Here is a 17,933-nt window from a genome sequence, read left to right on the forward strand (position 1 = left end):
GTGTTTGCACACCCCGGTCTCTTAATAACTCTAATACATACCAAGTATCTCGGCTCTGTGTCGCTCCATCTCGTGAAGTTGTTTCGCCCATCTCGCCGATCCGGTCTCGTTCCAGACGCAAGACTTTGTGGGAAAGCTTGGAGGAGACTCCCCCTTCGGACTGGGAGGAGTTTGAGAACCTCTTCTCGAGGCAGGTGCAGGAGAAGAAACCCACGGCCAAAACGAAAAGTGCCCAGGCAAAGACTAAGCAGGTACCACCGCTACTACGTCGGTGTGCTACCACTATTTACACTACCGGCCACTATTAAAAACGCACTACAGTGGGCACCGTTGATCTTACCGGCTCTTTTGCAGCAAGTGGATAAGGAAACAATGTTAATGCGCAGCACTAGTCTCTCAAAGGAAGTAAAAAACAGGGGGGACCCTCAAGCTCCTCCTTTAAGAGTTGAACGAAAAAGAGATGTCCTGTTCCTAGTGCTTACTTCAAACACCTATTGTATGATATCTTTTCGAACTTGCTATGCACCCACTACGTGGCCTTAAGGATGCAGTAGCGTGTGTGTCTTTTGTTATGGGTGATTGGCTTTAAACGATGAAGTCATTACAATAATCCCATGTTCCGATGCCCATTGGCAATGTATGCTTGTACCACGTGTTGTTACGGTAATATTTAATGTTGTATTGTGAAGCATGTATAAAGGACGCATGTGTTTGTAAAGCATAAAGTTACTTCTACTGAATTTCCAAGCAGAGGAAGTTATTTTCACTGTATTCATAAGTAGAGGTGTAGAGGTGTGGCTCTGGGGTAGAACAGCCGCATGCCATGCAAACGACCCGTGTTCGATCTACACTAATACGCAGAGTTTTTTATTATTTATTTTATTTCCATCTTTTTCGGTTTTTGAACAGTAATTTGGTCGCATAGTTTCAAATCTAATAGTTCGAATTGTATAAACCACACATTGTAAAGAAGAATGAGCACATTTGTCATGACCCAGCTACCCTCCACTATATTTTTGAAAATCTGAATGAGGCATTTGCGAATGTCGCTGTTTTCTTGGTTCGAAGCGAAGTGAAAGCAAATTTGAATAGTACTAGCAGGATTTAAATTTCAGCAGGATGCAAGTGACAACTGGCAAACCAGCAAATTTATTATACTTTGGATATGTGAGCCCATATAAATAGCTTTTCACCTTACTACCCTGAAATGAAATAGTTATTTTGTGTATTCATTTAACCTCAAAATGAAGCTTCGTGGCAGAACTTTTTTTTTTAGGTGTTTTCATGCAGGGGCGGCGCCAGGATGTTTTTACTGGGGGGGCAACCACGAAAAGTGAGTTCCTCCGGGGGGGGGGGGGGGGGGGCAAGCTAGCTCTGCTCCTACTAGGTTTTCAATATATGCTTCCGGGCACTTGGGTGGGCATAGGGGGGGCAGGCGAGAATTTTGGGGTGCTCCAGCCCACCCTTGCCCCCCCCTGGCGCCGCCCCTGTTTTCATGGCATAGCGCTGCTATACTGTAGTAAAATCACTTTTACAAAGGGCAACATATTTCGACATTTTCGAACTATTTAAATTCATGTCGCAGCAAATTCGAATGCTGCAATAGTCATTCGAATATTCGAAGCGTTCAAATAATCACACAGGCCTAATGTGATGGCATGTGATGACGTGACAGATATCAAAGGTCGGTGAACTCGTGATGACGGCACAAGTGATGCTACAGCCCGACTCCATTAGCGATGTAGGTCACGTGCGTTTTACATGAGGGGTTGTCCAATGAGACAAAAGCTTTCACATTAAAATGCATAAGAAGGGCTGCAGATAACTTTCCCTGACTGGGTTGATGAAAGCGAGACTTGGTCTATCGTTTGCACCAAGCGACTTTGGTGTTGGTTACGTAAGTTAGTTTTTTAGCACATTAGGGCAATACTGTATTGTTGAAAAACTGTTGAACAGAGAAAGGTCTATAGGACATGGGGGGGTAGCGGGAATTTGCTGTTCTGGGACAGCCTAAGAATGTTCCAGTTCAGCGACCCCATCCACGTGGTCCCAGCATCATTTTAATTTGAAACACTTTTGTAATAGAACATTGAATGCGTGCACTGTCTTATGGTGAGTTTTGTTGCACGAAAGCAGTATAGCATGAGTTCCTAGCGCTACTCCTCAAACACTATTCTTGTTACTTCACTGTTTTTGTAAACTTATTCGACGTTGGTTTTTTGAACTCAATTTTTTTGTCCTCGTAGGTGGCAAAGCTTCTCGACCAAAAACGTTCACAAAATGTTGGCATACTGATATCGAGTTTACGCCTTGAAATAAGCGATGTGGAGAATGGTAAGTGAAGTTATTATTTTGTTTTATCTCTAGAAATGAAAAAAAAAGGAGAAAAAAAAAACTGACTGGAGAGACGAAGTTTTCTCGGCGCTTCATAAAATAGCCAATCATGCATTCTTGTCACTTCGTCAATACGTGTGCTGTGTTTCAATGAGAACGTCTGTTGGCTCTTTCAAACATCATTACATGTGAACGTCATTAATATGTAAACCTAAGCATAGTTTGTTGCGTCAAGTTGTTGGCACCCGAAACTGAAGGTAGTTCTTTCGCTGGGGGTCTCGAATTTTCTCGCTGACCATGCTCTAGCACCGTGAAAGATGAAGGCTGAATGAAACACATGACAGGATGTGTGTGTTTGCGAGCGTTTTGCTCCACCTTAGTTCCGTGCACCACTAGAATTCAATGCAGACAGCTAACTCACCGAGCTGGTATGTTGTATAGCAGACTCCAGACAGATCACAAAAGGACCCGGAAATGTTACATTTAATGGGAGTTTCGTTTACAGCGAAGTGCACCTGGGCACTGACTTCAAATATGTAACCAATCGTATTAGAAGCAGATGTTTCATCAAAGCAATGAATCTGTTCTTCAGAGATTTTGATTTACTGAGAGTCTACTGCACGTAGTAATGTCTCGCTCTGTCCTTTTGTGCATTGAAGATTGGACACATCCAAAGATTAAATTTATATTGGATGTTGTCATTCACTGCTGGCACGCTCTGTTACGGCCTTGCCTTTGATTGTGACGTGTCTTTGCGATTGTTGTTTTTTACAGCCATCTACAACTTTGACACATCAGTTGTGAGCTTGGACACCCTTCAAGCTCTGTACGAAATTGTAAGCCCATTCCTTCATTCTCTTGCATGTTTGGCATTCAAAAGGTGGTTCGGTAAAGTTCGGCTTCTTTGTGGAAACGATTGTTCATTTACTTGTTGCACTAATTTTCCACGAAATTGTTGAACGCTAGCATTTGGTGCTGCGCCGATGTTGTTGGTCTTTAAGCTGCGGTGGAACTTCACATAGCCCCTAGTGGGAATTTGAAAGCTTGCAGGGTCCCTATGCAGCCCCGCCCCGGTGGTCTAGTGGCTAAGGTACTCGGCTGCTAATCGGGAGGTCGCGGGATCGAATCCCGGCTGCGGCGGCTGCATTTTTGATGGAGGCGGAAATGTTGTAAGCTTGTGTGCTCAGGTTTGGGTGCACGTTAAAGAACCCCAGGTGGTCAAAATCGCCGGAGCCCTCCACTTCGGCCTCTCTCATAATCATATGCTGGTTTTGGGAGGTTAAACCCCACATATTAATAAATCGGGGTCCCTATGCACTTCGCTAAAATGACTGGAAGGTAAAAGCCGATTTTTCCTTCTCAGCCGATCTATCAGTCCTGCCCCGCCACCCTCCAAAAGCTTTTTGCACCTTATGTAGTTTCTCGCGTTTCATAATTGGAACACCTTTGCTTTTATAGAGCTACAATGTCATGTGATTATGTCATCTTGCGACGTCGTGTCGCGTGGCGTAACTGTGACACCGCTATGACGTTGTAAGGACTTCACAAATTTTGGCAGTCTACGACATCGTGGCGATGTCATTTGCGTGGTGACTGCATCGCTCGCATTGTCCTTGACATCGTGGGACACCGGTGCAGAGTGTCAATTTTCTGGTTCGTCGAGCCAACCGAGGCTTTCGCCTCGATGTAACCTTTACTCTTTGCTCAGTTACGCTAATGCAAAAGTTGGAGCCGTTCCGCTTTATGACGGTGGATAACCAGTGGAGTTTATGGGTGCATTCTCGTCCGTGCTCTTGTTGGAGTTGTTCATAAATGCTTGGAATAACAGAGAGATGAGCTAGTTGACAAGTATTCAGGTTTTAAATCGATTAAGGCAGCTTTGCACTTGTGGTGCCAAGGTTGGAGGAAGTGCGGAGCTGGGGAGCCGAGTTGCTTTGTATCTCTTCGGTTTCCTCATTCTTTCCTCCTCTATTTTTGTACTTTACCATTTCTTTCTGTCTTTCTATTTCTATTTATTTATATTTTTTCGCTTTCTCTATTTCTCACTTCCTTTTTTTCATTTTTTTTAGTATGTGCACTCATTTAAAGTGCTCCATACATAATAACGTATTCAAGGTGCTCTGAGAACAAGAGGAGGAAGTCTTTTCTTTGGCGTGAGCACGTGCCAACTACGCTTTAGTTGGGTTGGCTGTATGCTATGCAGTTCTGCCTGCGTTACGCCAAGCAACTATGACAGCTTGGCGTTTGTGGCATTGTGTGTTTGTCATGCTCCTGTTTGCAAGCACTGTCTCTTTAAAAATAAGAGTGCTGCTTCTCGGGCGCGCTTGGACTGAGTGTTTAACCCATTCTCGCCGTCAACAACTGCATCGATGCGGTGCCTAGTTTCAACCGACTCTGCAGAACATGCATAAAATTTCTACCGCTCAACTCAAGTTTTTTTTCTGTCACCTCTGGGATCGGTGTACCTTTTGGTGATCTGGGATATCAGTTGATGATGCCATCGTGTGGCGTCAGGACATCACTGCATTACAGACTTGGGTGATCCTTACATTATGATGATGCATTATGTGACATCATCGCTCCCTTCTGAGGTCATGTGGTTTTTCTCTGTTCATGGACAGACACTGTAAACCAAGGAGGGGCTCCATTTGAAACTCCAGTGTAATAGCAAAAGGGGTCAGTCTCATTGCCGTAGAGTCTGCAAAGACTGAAAGGTACTTATTTACAAGCGTAAAGTTCACAGATTTGGGCTTTTCAACATCAACCTTTTGCCCTAGTCTGTGTAGATGTCCACTGGCAGACCCTCGCGGTCATCTGTCATTCCTGCATACTTCATGCAGCGGCCGACGAACGAAGAGCTGAAGCTGATCCAGGACCATCTAGCCCTGAAGCCCGACGTTCCATTAGACAAGCCGGAGCGCTTTCTGTTGGACCTGTCTCGCATTCCGGAGTACGCCGATCGTGTCGGATGCATCATGTTCCAGTCGACCTACACAGAGTCCATCAGCATTGTCGAGAACAAACTGAACAACCTCAAGATGACATGTGAGGTGAGGGGCATGGGGCAATGCCGCTGTTTGGCGCTGATGCTTAGTGATTGTTAAAGATCTTATGCAGAAAAGAGATTGACAATGACAAGCGCTAACTTCCAACTATCATTTATATAGTAACGCACTGGGGGTATAACGAATGAGTGAATAAACTTTATTGGAAGCCTGGCGGTTTCCTTCAAGCTAGCTGGTAGTTACATTTAATTAGTTGTCAGATAAAGCTACTCTGGGCTGATAGAATAAAATGCCTCATTTCAACAAGAATTTCTTGTGTAATGTTTTGAGAATTTATTTGGAATTATGGCTCAGGGCCTGTTGTGCCTGTATGAATCAAGATAATTTGCTGTGCACAATGTGATTTTTTCAGTAGGCATAACTCAAGTTGACTGCTTGTTTAATAAGGCCTTTCACTATAATCTTCAATTACCGTTGTTTTGATCCAGCTGATTTGTAATGTCACGTGCCTGAAAATTCCTGATTTCATTGCTTTGCCTTGCCTTCATTTTCTGCCATCCTTCACTGTTCTGCCTTCATCTTGGCATCAATTTAGTTGCTGTGGTAGACTGTTAGTTACCTGCTAAGTTTGGTAACCTTGAATTGCTAAGCATCTGTTTTCTTGTAATGTCAACTAGATTGCCTGCTACTACCCGAAATCTTTCAAAGCATATGTACAGAAACAGGGGACTTGAACACAGTTTCGTTCAGCCTGAAAATGTTTTTTTTTTTATTACGTTTCATCCCTACCATGAGAGCCTCAATCGGTGCCACAAGTTCATCTTGAAAAGGCCTTTGGTACATTTTTAAAATAATGTAAGTCATTAAGCTTCAGAACTAGAATGAGCCATTCATTGCCTTGGTGCGAGAGGCAAAATGGGCACTTGTTCCCCTGCCCCCTCAAGCCATGCCAGTGCTCTTTTTCTTACCCCACATCGATGCAAGACGGGCTTGCAATGGCCAACACAAAATTCTACCACCACGCATGTTGCAACATTTGTGTTTTGGGGTTTGTACTAAATCGTACCTTCCCAAATGTGCTTGAAACACAGGGGAAATCAAGGACGCATAGAAGTAGTTTCAGGATTGCTTGTGTATTATTTTGTGTGGGCAGTATACTGACTTGATGCTTCTGCTACTGATCTCTATGTCTCTGCTGCAGGCATTACTGCACAGCAAGGAAGTGCGCACAATCCTGGGGCTTATATTAGCTCTAGGCAACTACATGAATGGAGGTAAGATGCTAAACTTATTTGTGCTAACTCTGAAACAATGGTCAAGTGAAAATAATCTGTCGTTTTGGATAAACCAGGTGCAAAATATCCAAAGCTGCCTGAAGCGTGAAGTCTAGATTGGTCAGCAGCTAGTCCAGTAATTAACTTAGCAAGTGGTCTCTGACTGAAATACAGATTGTGTTTCTCTGCGTGGTATGCCGAAGCTCAGGCTGGTACTACAAGTTTCGACCATGTAATTCTAAGACACTGGTCTGCATCCCACTTCTGTTTTCGTTATGTTATCAACTTTTTCTTTCAACATTCTGTTGAAAAGAGAATGCGTATAGGTAGCTAGAAACATGAGCATTACTGCTTGTAGTTTTTTCTTAATTGGAGCTTGCTTTTCTGCCCTGTTCAAGATTATTAAACGAAAATTGTACCCCTACAAACTCGCCCATTTGAATGTTTTAACATGTAATTCAGCAGACTAGTAGTCAGCCTCAATATGAAGTGCCTTGTCCTTTCGCTCTTCCAACTGTAATGGACTATTTGTTACAGCTATAAAGTTTACAAAAAAAATTTGGAGTTGAAGTTCTCGCTTCGCTTTATCAGCAAATGTGTGACCAGAATTTCTTGGTAATTTAGCTCGAAAACAGCCTTCTCAGGTGATTCCTCATGACAGATTAAGGTGTTTTGTTCAGCAAACATGAGTGCTAGGTTAAGTATAGAGTAACAGATTGCTGTTCCTCATGAAAGCGATTCATCTGAACAGGTATTGGTTACGCACTTTCTAATAAATTTTACAATATATTGAGATTTCTAAAAAGTTCTCGCAGAGCAGGCTAGGAAGAAGCTGCCCTTCCTTTCCGGTACGCTGATGTACCGTGCCTGGAGTAAGATGGCAGAGGTCTAGCTTTAATCTCGCGACATACCTTGCGCTCCGGCATTCTTTTTCAAACTTTCTTGGCCGCGGCATGATGTGCGAATGACGTAACGGTTGCACAATGTTTTGGTCGCAGGGAATAGGAGTCGTGGACAAGCTGATGGCTTTGGCCTCGAGATCTTGGCCAAGTTGAAGGACGTCAAGAGCAAGGTTGGTCGACTGGCGCTCTCAGACTCCTTCACGTAGTTTCGTCTGCATTGTACTTAAGTCGCTTCCGTATTCCATTTTGCAGGACAACTCTTTGACTCTTCTTCACTACATTGTCCGAGTCTATATAAGCAAGTTCCAGGAGGTGAGGGTTTGCGAAATATTATTTCAACTGCTTGGATTCACGACTAACAATTTATAACTGTCTCTTGTGCTCTTTCAGCTACTTCCAGCGAAGTCATATCCTGTTAGTGTTAAGTACAGTGCCCAATGCACTCTGATCTCATTCGTCATATACTGTAGTTAAGCTGTACATTTTTTAATGCTCTGGCATTTGTTTGTGCTGGTAGTTCAGTACATAAATACTGTCAGTTTGTTGTGGTGTTGGTCGGAACATATACGCAAACTTGCTTAAACATGCACTTTTTAAGAAATATGTTTTCTAGCATAGTTCTTCGTGCGTATCCTCATAACATGCATACAAATCGTGGGAGCTTAGGGTGAAGGGGTTTCTCCTCGCACTGAAACACTACAGCTCACCTAGTGGAGGTTGGTTTCGTTGGTGAAACCCAGCAGAGAATTTTTTCTAGAATGATATAGTGACAAGAAAAATTGGGGGATCAAGCAATATCCTGTCCCTAGTGCGTACTTCAAGCACTTAATGTATGAAATTTTTTTTACAGAGAAAGCTGTTATGAGATCTCGACTCGGGTCACATGCAGTTGTCCACTGTCGCCACCAATGTCCGTAACCACATCGCGCGAAATTGGAAAAAACACCTAGCACCAAAGACACAGTGGGGCTCGAAACGCGGGTCTGCTGGGTGCCATCCCAGTTTTCTACTGCTGAGTTACGCTGGTGCTTATGAATTGTTGGCAAACTTGCCTTAGGCAGGCTTGATGTTGGGAAAGCAATCTCGTTATTACGACCTATAAAGTGTTTTAAAACAGCGAAAGAACAACCAGTCATCGCACAATGTGAATAGTGTGACGAGCGGGCCGTCCAATGCTCCAACCCTTTACAAAAGCTTGTTCTTGTTCTCCTATTAACTGTGGCGCATAGCCACTTCAGCCATAATTCCTTTTCGTCGTCAGCAACTTCATGAACAATTGGCACGAAATTCTTTGCAAGTGTTTAGCGGATATCACGCTTCTCAGAAGAATGATGAAAAATAGCATAGCGAATGCTGACCTACTACCCAAAAGTTTATTGTTAATGCCCTAGTGAGTATCAAGCAAGTGTGCTTGCAGTAGTTACCCAATGAGTATTTTGAAAAGGCTCTGAAAGGCCGCTCTTCTAGCTTTTGCAGTGACTGCGCCGAGTCTTCCGCGCAGGCGTGGCATTTTTTCGAACTTAAGTTTACTTAAGTAAAAACTTAATTTTACTTGCATACCTGGGGTCTTACCTTGTTTCTGCTGCCATAGGCTTACGTTTGTCAGATTTTAATCTTATGTCTAGTGTCACAGTAGAGAACAACCAGACTTGTTTTTGGTTTTTGTTCATATGCTCAAGCCCCGCCGCGGTGGTCTAGTGGCTAAGGTACTCGGCTGCTGACTCGCTGGTCGCGGGTTCACATCCCGGCTGCGGCGGCTGCATTTCCGATGGAGGCGGAAATGTCGAGGCCCGTGTGCTCAGATTTGGGTGCACGTTAAAGAACCCCAGGTGGTCAAAATTTCCGGAGCCCTCCACTACGGCGTCTCTCATAATCATATGGTGGTTTTGGGACGTTAAACCCCACAAATAAATCAATCATGTTCATATGCTCAAACCTAATTATCACACAGTTGCATTCTACATAAAATTAAGTTTATGTTCGAAAATTTGTTATAAAGGTGTATTCGTAACATTATTTATTACAAGACTATCTTTCATTTACTTCGTGATAACCGATATTTGTTTATATCCGGGTTCGTTATATCGAGTTATGAGTGCATACAGTTTTGTTCGGATTGAATTACTGTCCCAGAGTTAAATGATGGCTGCTGTAAATAAGAATGTCTCTCAAAAAAAAATTATTCTAAAACATTTTTCGTTGTACGCCTTGCTTGGTGTGATACAGGACGTTTCCCAGGAGAAGGCGAAATTTCCTTTACCCGAGCCGACCGACATGGAGCGTGCTGGACTCGTCAACTTCGATGACATCAGGGCGGACCTCAAGAAGCTTGACGCTCAGATCAAGAGTGAGTAGGTTTTCTTGTCCACGCATTTAAAACTCGTTTCTATTAGGTCTACATGGTCCCTGTATGTTGCGGAAATTTCTTTTTCCCAGTGATGCAGAGTTTCGCTAAAAGCTTCTTTGCACCGCACCCATGAAGCAAAGTTAGAGGCGCTCAAGTCTCCTCAAGTGCTCTGAATGTCACAGTTTATGAAGGCTATCATCATCCCCGCTGTCTCGACATACAACACGTCACGTGACAGTGTCTCATGACTGCATCAGTCACTTTTCATTATGAAGGGGCCCCGCTACACTTCTTCATGTAGCCATGGGATGGATTCAATAAAAGAGCTTATTGCTTCGCGAATTCACTGCCGCAAAAATTTTCAGAATTCATCCTCGGCGAGCGGAGTAACAAAGATTTGATGTTCTCCGCAGTCGCATTGATTCTTTCATTCTGACGAAAGCCCTGGAAGCTAAGCAGGGAGGAATGGCATGGGGGAAGAAAATGCCTCGCACACGCCTTGTGACTTTGAACACTTTTTTTTTTCTTCGGACGTGCAGCTTTTCAGTGTGACTGTGCACGCACGTGCGTACACGCGGCCTTCCGTGACGGCCTCAATAACAACCAAACGTGCCATGCTCAAATGAGCCAATGGCTGATGCTCATCATCATCATCATCAGCCTGACTGCGCTCACTGCAGGGTAAAGGCCTCTCCCATTATCTGCCAATCAACCCGGTCTTGTGCTTTTTGCTGCCTTGTTATACCTCAAACTTTTTTAATCTCATCGACCCACCTAACGTTCTGTCTCCCTCTTGCGCATTTGCCTTCTCTGGAAATCCAGTCAGTTAACCTTAACGACCAGCGATTATCTTGCCTGTGACCAACATGCCCGGCCCATGTTCATTTCTTCTTCTTGATTTCAACTATGATATTCTTAAGCCCGGCTTGTTCTCCCTGACCCACTCTGCTCTCTTCTTGTCTCTTAAGGTTACACCTATCATTTTCCTTTCCATCGCTTGCTACGTTGTCCTCAATTTAAACTGAAACCTGGAGTTTGTAAGACTCCAGGTTTCAGCACCAAAGTTAACCAAGTACTAGAAAGATGCAGCTGTTATATACCTTCCTCTTGAGGGCTAGTGGCAGATTACCATTCATGATTAGTGAATCCTTGCCAAAGCTATCCATTCCACCCTTATTCTTCAAGTTACTTCACTTTCACGGTTCGGCTCCGCAATTACTACCTGTCCTAAGTAGACATATTCCTTTACAACTTCTAGCGTCTCTTCACCTATCGCAAAATGCTGTTTTCTTCCGAGACTGTTGCACATTACTTTAGCTTTGAGCATATTACTTTTCAGACCTACTTTTCTGCTTTCCTTGTCCAGTTCAGTAATCATGAACTGTAATTCATCCCCCGAGCTACTCATCAAGGAAATTTCATCAGCGAATCACAGGTTACTAACATACTCATCATTATCTCTTATCCCCAACTCTTGAGGGCCCTCAAGAGTTGGGGATAAGAGATAATGATGAGTAGGGCCCTGAAAGCCTCCTGTAAACACGCGGTGAATAGCATTAGAGAGATCGTGTCTCCCGGACTTACGCCCTTCTTTATTAGGATTCTGTCGCTTTCTTCATGGAGGACTATGGTGGCTGTGAATCCTCTGTAGGTTTCTTCCAGTATGTTTATGGAGGGTTCTTCGATGCCCTGATTCCGTGGTGCCTGCATTACTGCTGATGTCTTCACTGAGTCAAACGCCTTCTCGTGATCTATAAAAGCTAAGCGTAAGCGTTGGTTGTATGCCCCACGCATTTCTCCATCACCCAATTGATAGTATGAATATGGTCTATTGTGGAGTAAGTTGTACGAATTCCTGCTTGGTCTTTTGGTTGATTGAGTGCGAATGTCGCCCTTATTCTATTAGCTATTATTTTTTAAATAGCTTGTAGACGACGGATGATGCTAGGCCAGGCACATGGTACGCCTGTAGCATCATTTGTCGAGAGAAGAGAAAGACATTTTTAGCTGACTGAGAATTTATTGGAAATTCCAGGCTGAGGGGGGTGGGGGGGGGGCTGCACTACAATATTTGGCACGCATGTTCTCAGGAGCCTAGACTACCAATTGGCACCGTTTTCTTACCATGCTTAAAAAGTGTCGTGGGGCCCCTTAAAGGGACACTAAAAAGTAAAACAATTTTTCACATATTATTAAAGTACAATTTCAGAATTTTGAAATCGCCATTCTTACCACGACACGATGCTTGACAAGCGAGAAAAAGCGCCAAAAGAAAATGTGGGTGGCGACACCACCTTGAGATTTATGCACGAAATACCGCGACATAGAAAATCTTGAAGGCGTCTACCGGGTTCCACATGGCTTCCAATCGATAAAAATGACATACATTGTCATCTGTGGGCGCCACAGGCTTAGCGCACAGTTTCAGTAAATGTAATCAAATGCCACAAAAATACCAAAGATACATTTTGAAATTTGTGACGTCCCGCTAAGAAATTTCGACACGAAGTTTAGAAATGAAACTTCAACCTTGATTTTCTCCGGTAATAATGAACTTATGCTAGTGAAACACAGTTTCCAGAGTGCAGTTTGTCAATCTAAACCGAGTCATTATTCCTTTCTAAAGGCAGGCTGCTCACATTTTGAGCTGTCAAGTTGGAAGGTGTCCTAGGAGCGCCGCAATGCTTTCCTGCTCAGGTTGCGAGACCAAGGTCCAGAAGGTGCTGGAGAACTCCGACGTTGAGCACCAGGAACCGTTCAGGGAGCAGATGACGACGTTCCTGCAGAAGGCACACCAGGAACAGAAGGAGCAGGAAGAGAATCTCGAGGAGACCAGGCTCAAGTGAGTGGCAGCCCGTAGCGGGGTGCGAGTGTCTTGGCCGGGCTTTATCGTGGGCTCTGTATCATTGCAAGTATGGCTAGACACAGTATCAATGAGGACTAACAGATAGTACACTCGAACCTCATTATAACAAACTTGCATCTTATATGAAAATAAGTTCGTTATATCCGAAAATTCGTTATAAATGTTTATTCTTAGCACTAAATCAATTGCAAAAATATTTTATTTACTTCGTTATAGCCGATATTTCGTTATATCCGGATTCGTCATATCGCGGTTTGAGTGTAATTCTAAAAAAAGTTCAGGAGATGTTGCGGCAAATACACTATGACCTCGATATAACGAACCTGGAATAACCAAATGTCAGTAATAACGAATTAAACGAATAGTCTTTCAATAGCTACAGTGTTAGGAGCATACTTTGATGAGACGTTTTTGGATGTAACATACTGTTGTGTACGATGAACTTTGTTATAATGAGGTTCGAGTGTAATTGTAAATGAGACGAGAAAAAAAGTGAACGGAAAGAGAACTTGCCGGGGGTAGAGGCTCAATCTGCGACCTTCGAATAACGTGTCCGATGCTCTTACCAACTGAGCTACCCCGGCGGCCATCCTCCTCGTCCACTTTGTGGGGCATGTAGGTGTGTTTAAAAGTGGGAGAGTTGGTCAGTGCCACCAGTAGCTATAGCCATTGCGGCGAGCGGGCTAGCTTTACACGACTTTAGGTCGTGCCTGTTTAGCAGGGTTTGAAGAAATCCAAATTTGGAGCTTGACTTTCAATTGAAACGAAAACCTTAGTACCACCAGTCACGGTGAGACAAATGAATAATTAGGCTCTGGCATGGTGACAATATTGAATTCGCCTGCCTACTCTACCTTCTGCATATAATTATTCCGCATACTAGTTTTGAAAATGTTTTTGACTTTTTGTAAAGAAATTCTTCATCAACTGTGCCACTACTGATGGCAAGGACTACTCTTCCATTAAAGAGTGGCTTTTGTAGGAGTATCAATCATTCGTAGAAGAATTGCTGTTCCAATGAGCAGCGGCACTCCCAGTGACAAACATCCGCTCGGTGGCGATTGGTTCGGAGGGCGCTTCTAGGTCCATAGGGCCTGGGCGTCGGACGTCAAGAAGAGTCAGTACATCGACTGCGCAAATAAATTTGTTGGAAAGTGCACTTGGTTTTATAATGCATGATGTGCGGTCAACTGACATTTGAGTCGGCGTCATTCATCATCATCATTCTTAGCCTCTGTTTGTCCACGGCAGCATGAAGGCCTCTCTTAATAATCTCCAGCTTACTTTATGCTGTGCGGCCCGATTGCGTTTCATCCCTTTAAAGTTCCTAACTTCGTCACTCCATCTAACTCTCCGCCTTCCTCGACTGCGTTTCCCACCCCTTGGTAACCATTCTGCTGCTCTTTCTGTTCATCGGTTGTCTGCTTTACGCATTAGGTGACCAGCCCAGGTCTTTTTTTTTTTGTTTGATGTCTGCTTAGGATATGTGCCACTTCTGTCTGTTTTCTCACCCATTCTGCCATCCTCCAATCTCTCAATGTTATCCCTATCATTCTACGTCCCATAGCATGCTGTGTGGTCCCCAGCTTTTGTTCTAGTCCTGTCATTATCTATGTTTCAGCTTCATACGTCACAACTGGCAGTACGCAGTGACTGTATACTTTTTGCTTTGATGATACTGGCAGATTTCCTGACATTTGAGAGCGCCACCTTAATGCGCTCCAGCACATTCGTACTCTTCAGTGAATTTTTTTTTTCTTGTGATTGGGTTCTCTCGTGGATAGTTGTCCTAGATGCACGTAATCTTGTATTCACTCTGATGTATAATTTTCAATCTTAAATGCTTTGTTTTGCCGGGCCGATCAACATTATCTCACACTTGTTTAATACCGGTGTCACACTGCCACTTTTGATCGTGATCGAGTACGATCCTGTTCGAATTTTTGTGACCTTGATCGGCTCCTTTACGTGAGCTGCCAAAGCCACAGCCAGTCACAGTTGAGAAATTCGATCCCGATGAGACTTAATCGCGATCAGCAGTACAACGTGTGACACAGGTATAAATACGGTACCGATGCTTTCTGGCCTTAGTGTGTTTCGATGGCGTGCGCTGCCGACCCACATTTGAGCTCTTTCTTCGTTGCTTCCCATGTTCAGGTTTCTGGAGACAAAGGACTACTTCCTCCTGCAGCCCAAGTCTAAGAACGAGTCCGAGTGGCCAAAAGAGCTGTTCACTCCGTGGGTGCCTTTCTGCAACGACTTCAAGAACATCTGGAAGAAAGAGGTTCAACGCAAGATAAAGCTCGAGTAAGCTGTGGGATGTCATAGTTCGCTAACCCTCCAAGGGTCGCGAACTTTTCTCCTAATGCAAGCCAAAAATGTCTATTATTTATTTCTGAATTGCTGAGACGATTCTGTCTTAACAAAAAGTCAAATTTTCCTGATTGAGTGTAAGGTGACAGATCATTTTTGTTGCTAGATACCCTCTCTTTACTCATGACTAATATAAAATCAAGTCCTAAAAATGCCTATACCGACATTTTTTTTAATGAAAATTGCACGTTGTATTAAACATAGCTCAAAAACACGCAAAAATGAGCACACTAGAGTACTTTTCCGGTGAAAAATGTTCTTGGTCTAACACTAAAACTGGGAAACAGTCACTTTCGATCCATCCGCACCGTCTCGCCGTGCACGCTTTTGAGATGTCGCTCTTTTGTCATCCGAGTCTGAACACGGTAAGTAAATCTTGATCTGACGAACTGACATCCAATGAGTCTGATTTGGTACTTGGGAAATAGCCCACATCTGAGAAATATCCACCTTTCATTGTGTCAATATTTTTCTGCTGTGACTGTACCTACCACGATAGCTCATGCGCTGTCACGTTTTAGCTCGAACGTTCAACATCAAGCACAACAGTGCACAGTCACGTTGGCCTCATCTTGATGGAGATGAAATGCGCAAAGTATTATCGTGCATAGACTGGAGCAGACCATAAAAAAAAAATGCACATGAACACACAGAAACCTAATAAAAACAGCAGACAATGAACACAAGGCAATCACGGGGGTATAATTTGTAGTCTTCAATTGTAATGTACTAATTATGATAATAAATTTAGAGATTAGTGCACAAAAAAAAAGCGAATTGTCAAGTAACTGTTAGGTATACATGCACAGAAAAAAAAATGTCGAATAAAGTGAATGGGAGGACGACTTCCACTGTAGCTAAATCGGTAGAGCATTAGACAAATTTCTGACGGTTGTAAGGTGCCGTTTCTACCAGGGGAATGTTATCTTTTCATTCACTAATTTTTCTGCGTTTAATGCGCAATTGCTACTCTACGTGAAAAAAAAAACTACAAATGATGCCCCTATACTTCCCTTGGCTTCATTGCCTATTGGTTTCACAAGGCCGTACACCAGAAAGAGAAGCTCTAAATCAGTTGCCCTTTGTTCTGTTCGCCCCGCCGCGGTGGTCTAGTGGCTAAGGTACTTGGCTGCTGACCCGCAGGTCGTGGGTTCGAAAAAACTTTGGCCTCGCGTTTTTCTGCTGCAATGCGTTGCTGGGGGCATGTTAGTCATGACGCGACCCATCGTTTGCTGCAGCACGTGACAGATAAATGAGCACAGGCCCCTCATTATCAATGAGTTTCAGTTTCGGTTTGAGAGAGTTCCAAAAACTGGGTGCCACTGTCGCCACCTAGCATGTGCAGCTTTTGACCACGTCAGCACGCAGAACCGTGACGCACTTCCGCACGGTCCGCATCAAGAATTACCTTCGAATAGGAAACGAGACTGGAATGTCGCCAAACACAAAACTTTCTATGCGTGCGAAACGGCCGCGCACTCGACACCTGCCGCCGAGAAAAATAGACTTCGGGGACTAACGCGGCAAAAGAAAAATGGCGGCTATGACGTCATCAGTACTTCTTTTGTTGACCGCAGCACAAGGACGTGAGGGAAGTAGGGGATCACCTCGGGGTTACCTCCGTTGCGGGATCGAATCCCGGCTGCGGCGGCTGCATTTCCGATGGAGGCGGAAATGTTGTAAGCCCGTGTGCTCAGATTTGGGTGCACGTTAAAGAACCCTAGGTGGTCGAAATTTCCGGAGCCCTCCACTACAACGTCTCTCATAATCATATTGTGGTTTTGGGACGTTAAACCCCACATGTCTTTGTTCTGTTCGAACATAGATGTCTGTAACCAATGTGTAGTCTCGCATGCAGCAGCCTGCGATTTTCATAGTTTGTTTTCTCCCTTTTGTTTTCTATTCTCGTTAGCCTTGAGGCAGCTAGGAGGAAGGTCAAGGACCTGCAGGAAGCCAAGAAATCTAGTGTCATGTCCGAGGTCGTGAAGGTCCGGACCAGCAGACCGTCAGGCCTGGTGAGTCGTTCGCTGGACAATCTCAATCGCACTGTAACAGAAAAATCTTGGAGTAGGCTGGTTAGTTCGTTGCAGTTACACTGCCGCAACTCGCAGTGGATGAATTCAGGTGGACCATGGCGTAGCTTCCCTAAGGTGCACTAGAGGGAACTCTGGCACTAAATATATAGTGTCTATGGTTTGCACTGAAACATTTGCGCTCACAGTGGAACCCGTGGTTAGTCTTAAACCGGCTCCAAATTAACGTGTAAACTCGAGCAAGATTGAAAAATTTGACTTCCGTAATGACGAAATAATCCTGCATAGCTTTGGTAAGCAACGAGAGGACTGCAATGAAGTGAATCCGATCTGATTATGTGACTTCGTGAGCTGATCCTTTGTCTTGCGTCTTGCTTTCTCTCTTTGCACAGAAAGCAAAAATGACGAAGCGGATGCAACAACTGGGACAGAGCTTCCCTTCGCCAGGAGCACCTTAAAGGAAACGAATGGATCTGCGGAAATAGATCTGATTTTCGTAGCTCGCAGCAGAACAAACGCGAGCGTAAAGTTATATATATATATGCTGTATACATACATATATACATAGTGTGGCATACTATTTTTAACGAGAGATTAATCCCGTTAGGGGGGTGCGCACAGTTGTTGTTCGTTGTTGCGTGTAAAGTGTAAGTCTTCTGGTGACTTTCACGGAGGTACAGTTGGCCAGCTTCTGCGAGGTCGCATGATATCGCAAATCTCAGTTTTTCGAATTCATTGTCTGTGGTGGCCGGAGCCAAGGTACTGTCCCCATATGTCTTGTTTGCGTTTAACCGAAGTG

The 17,933-nt window shown here is 44.0% G+C and overlaps 1 protein-coding gene across 4 annotated transcripts in view; it reads left to right on the forward strand.

Annotated features, from left to right (window-relative positions):
* The window catches only part of capu (formin protein cappuccino), a 39,139-nt gene extending 21,446 nt beyond the window's left edge, over positions 1–17,693 (forward strand). For 3 of the 4 annotated variants that reach the window (XM_075867292.1, XM_075867294.1, XM_075867293.1), the window contains 13 exons: positions 116–251; positions 2,247–2,334; positions 3,109–3,170; positions 5,175–5,384; positions 6,541–6,613; positions 7,612–7,685; positions 7,768–7,827; positions 7,906–7,929; positions 9,742–9,862; positions 12,560–12,704; positions 14,886–15,035; positions 17,014–17,116; positions 17,527–17,693. In XM_075867292.1, the coding sequence (XP_075723407.1) occupies positions 116–251; positions 2,247–2,334; positions 3,109–3,170; positions 5,175–5,384; positions 6,541–6,613; positions 7,612–7,685; positions 7,768–7,827; positions 7,906–7,929; positions 9,742–9,862; positions 12,560–12,704; positions 14,886–15,035; positions 17,014–17,116; positions 17,527–17,592 (1,312 nt within the window). In that variant the 3' untranslated portion in view covers positions 17,593–17,693. The remainder of the gene's footprint in view (positions 1–115; positions 252–2,246; positions 2,335–3,108; positions 3,171–5,174; positions 5,385–6,540; positions 6,614–7,611; positions 7,686–7,767; positions 7,828–7,905; positions 7,930–9,741; positions 9,863–12,559; positions 12,705–14,885; positions 15,036–17,013; positions 17,117–17,526) is intronic. The other variant, XM_075867295.1, reaches the window with a different exon arrangement.
* The last annotated feature ends 240 nt before the right edge of the window (positions 17,694–17,933 follow it).

This window comes from Rhipicephalus microplus, chromosome 6 (genome assembly GCF_043290135.1).
Source record: "Rhipicephalus microplus isolate Deutch F79 chromosome 6, USDA_Rmic, whole genome shotgun sequence".
Lineage (NCBI taxonomy): Eukaryota > Metazoa > Arthropoda > Arachnida > Ixodida > Ixodidae > Rhipicephalus > Rhipicephalus microplus.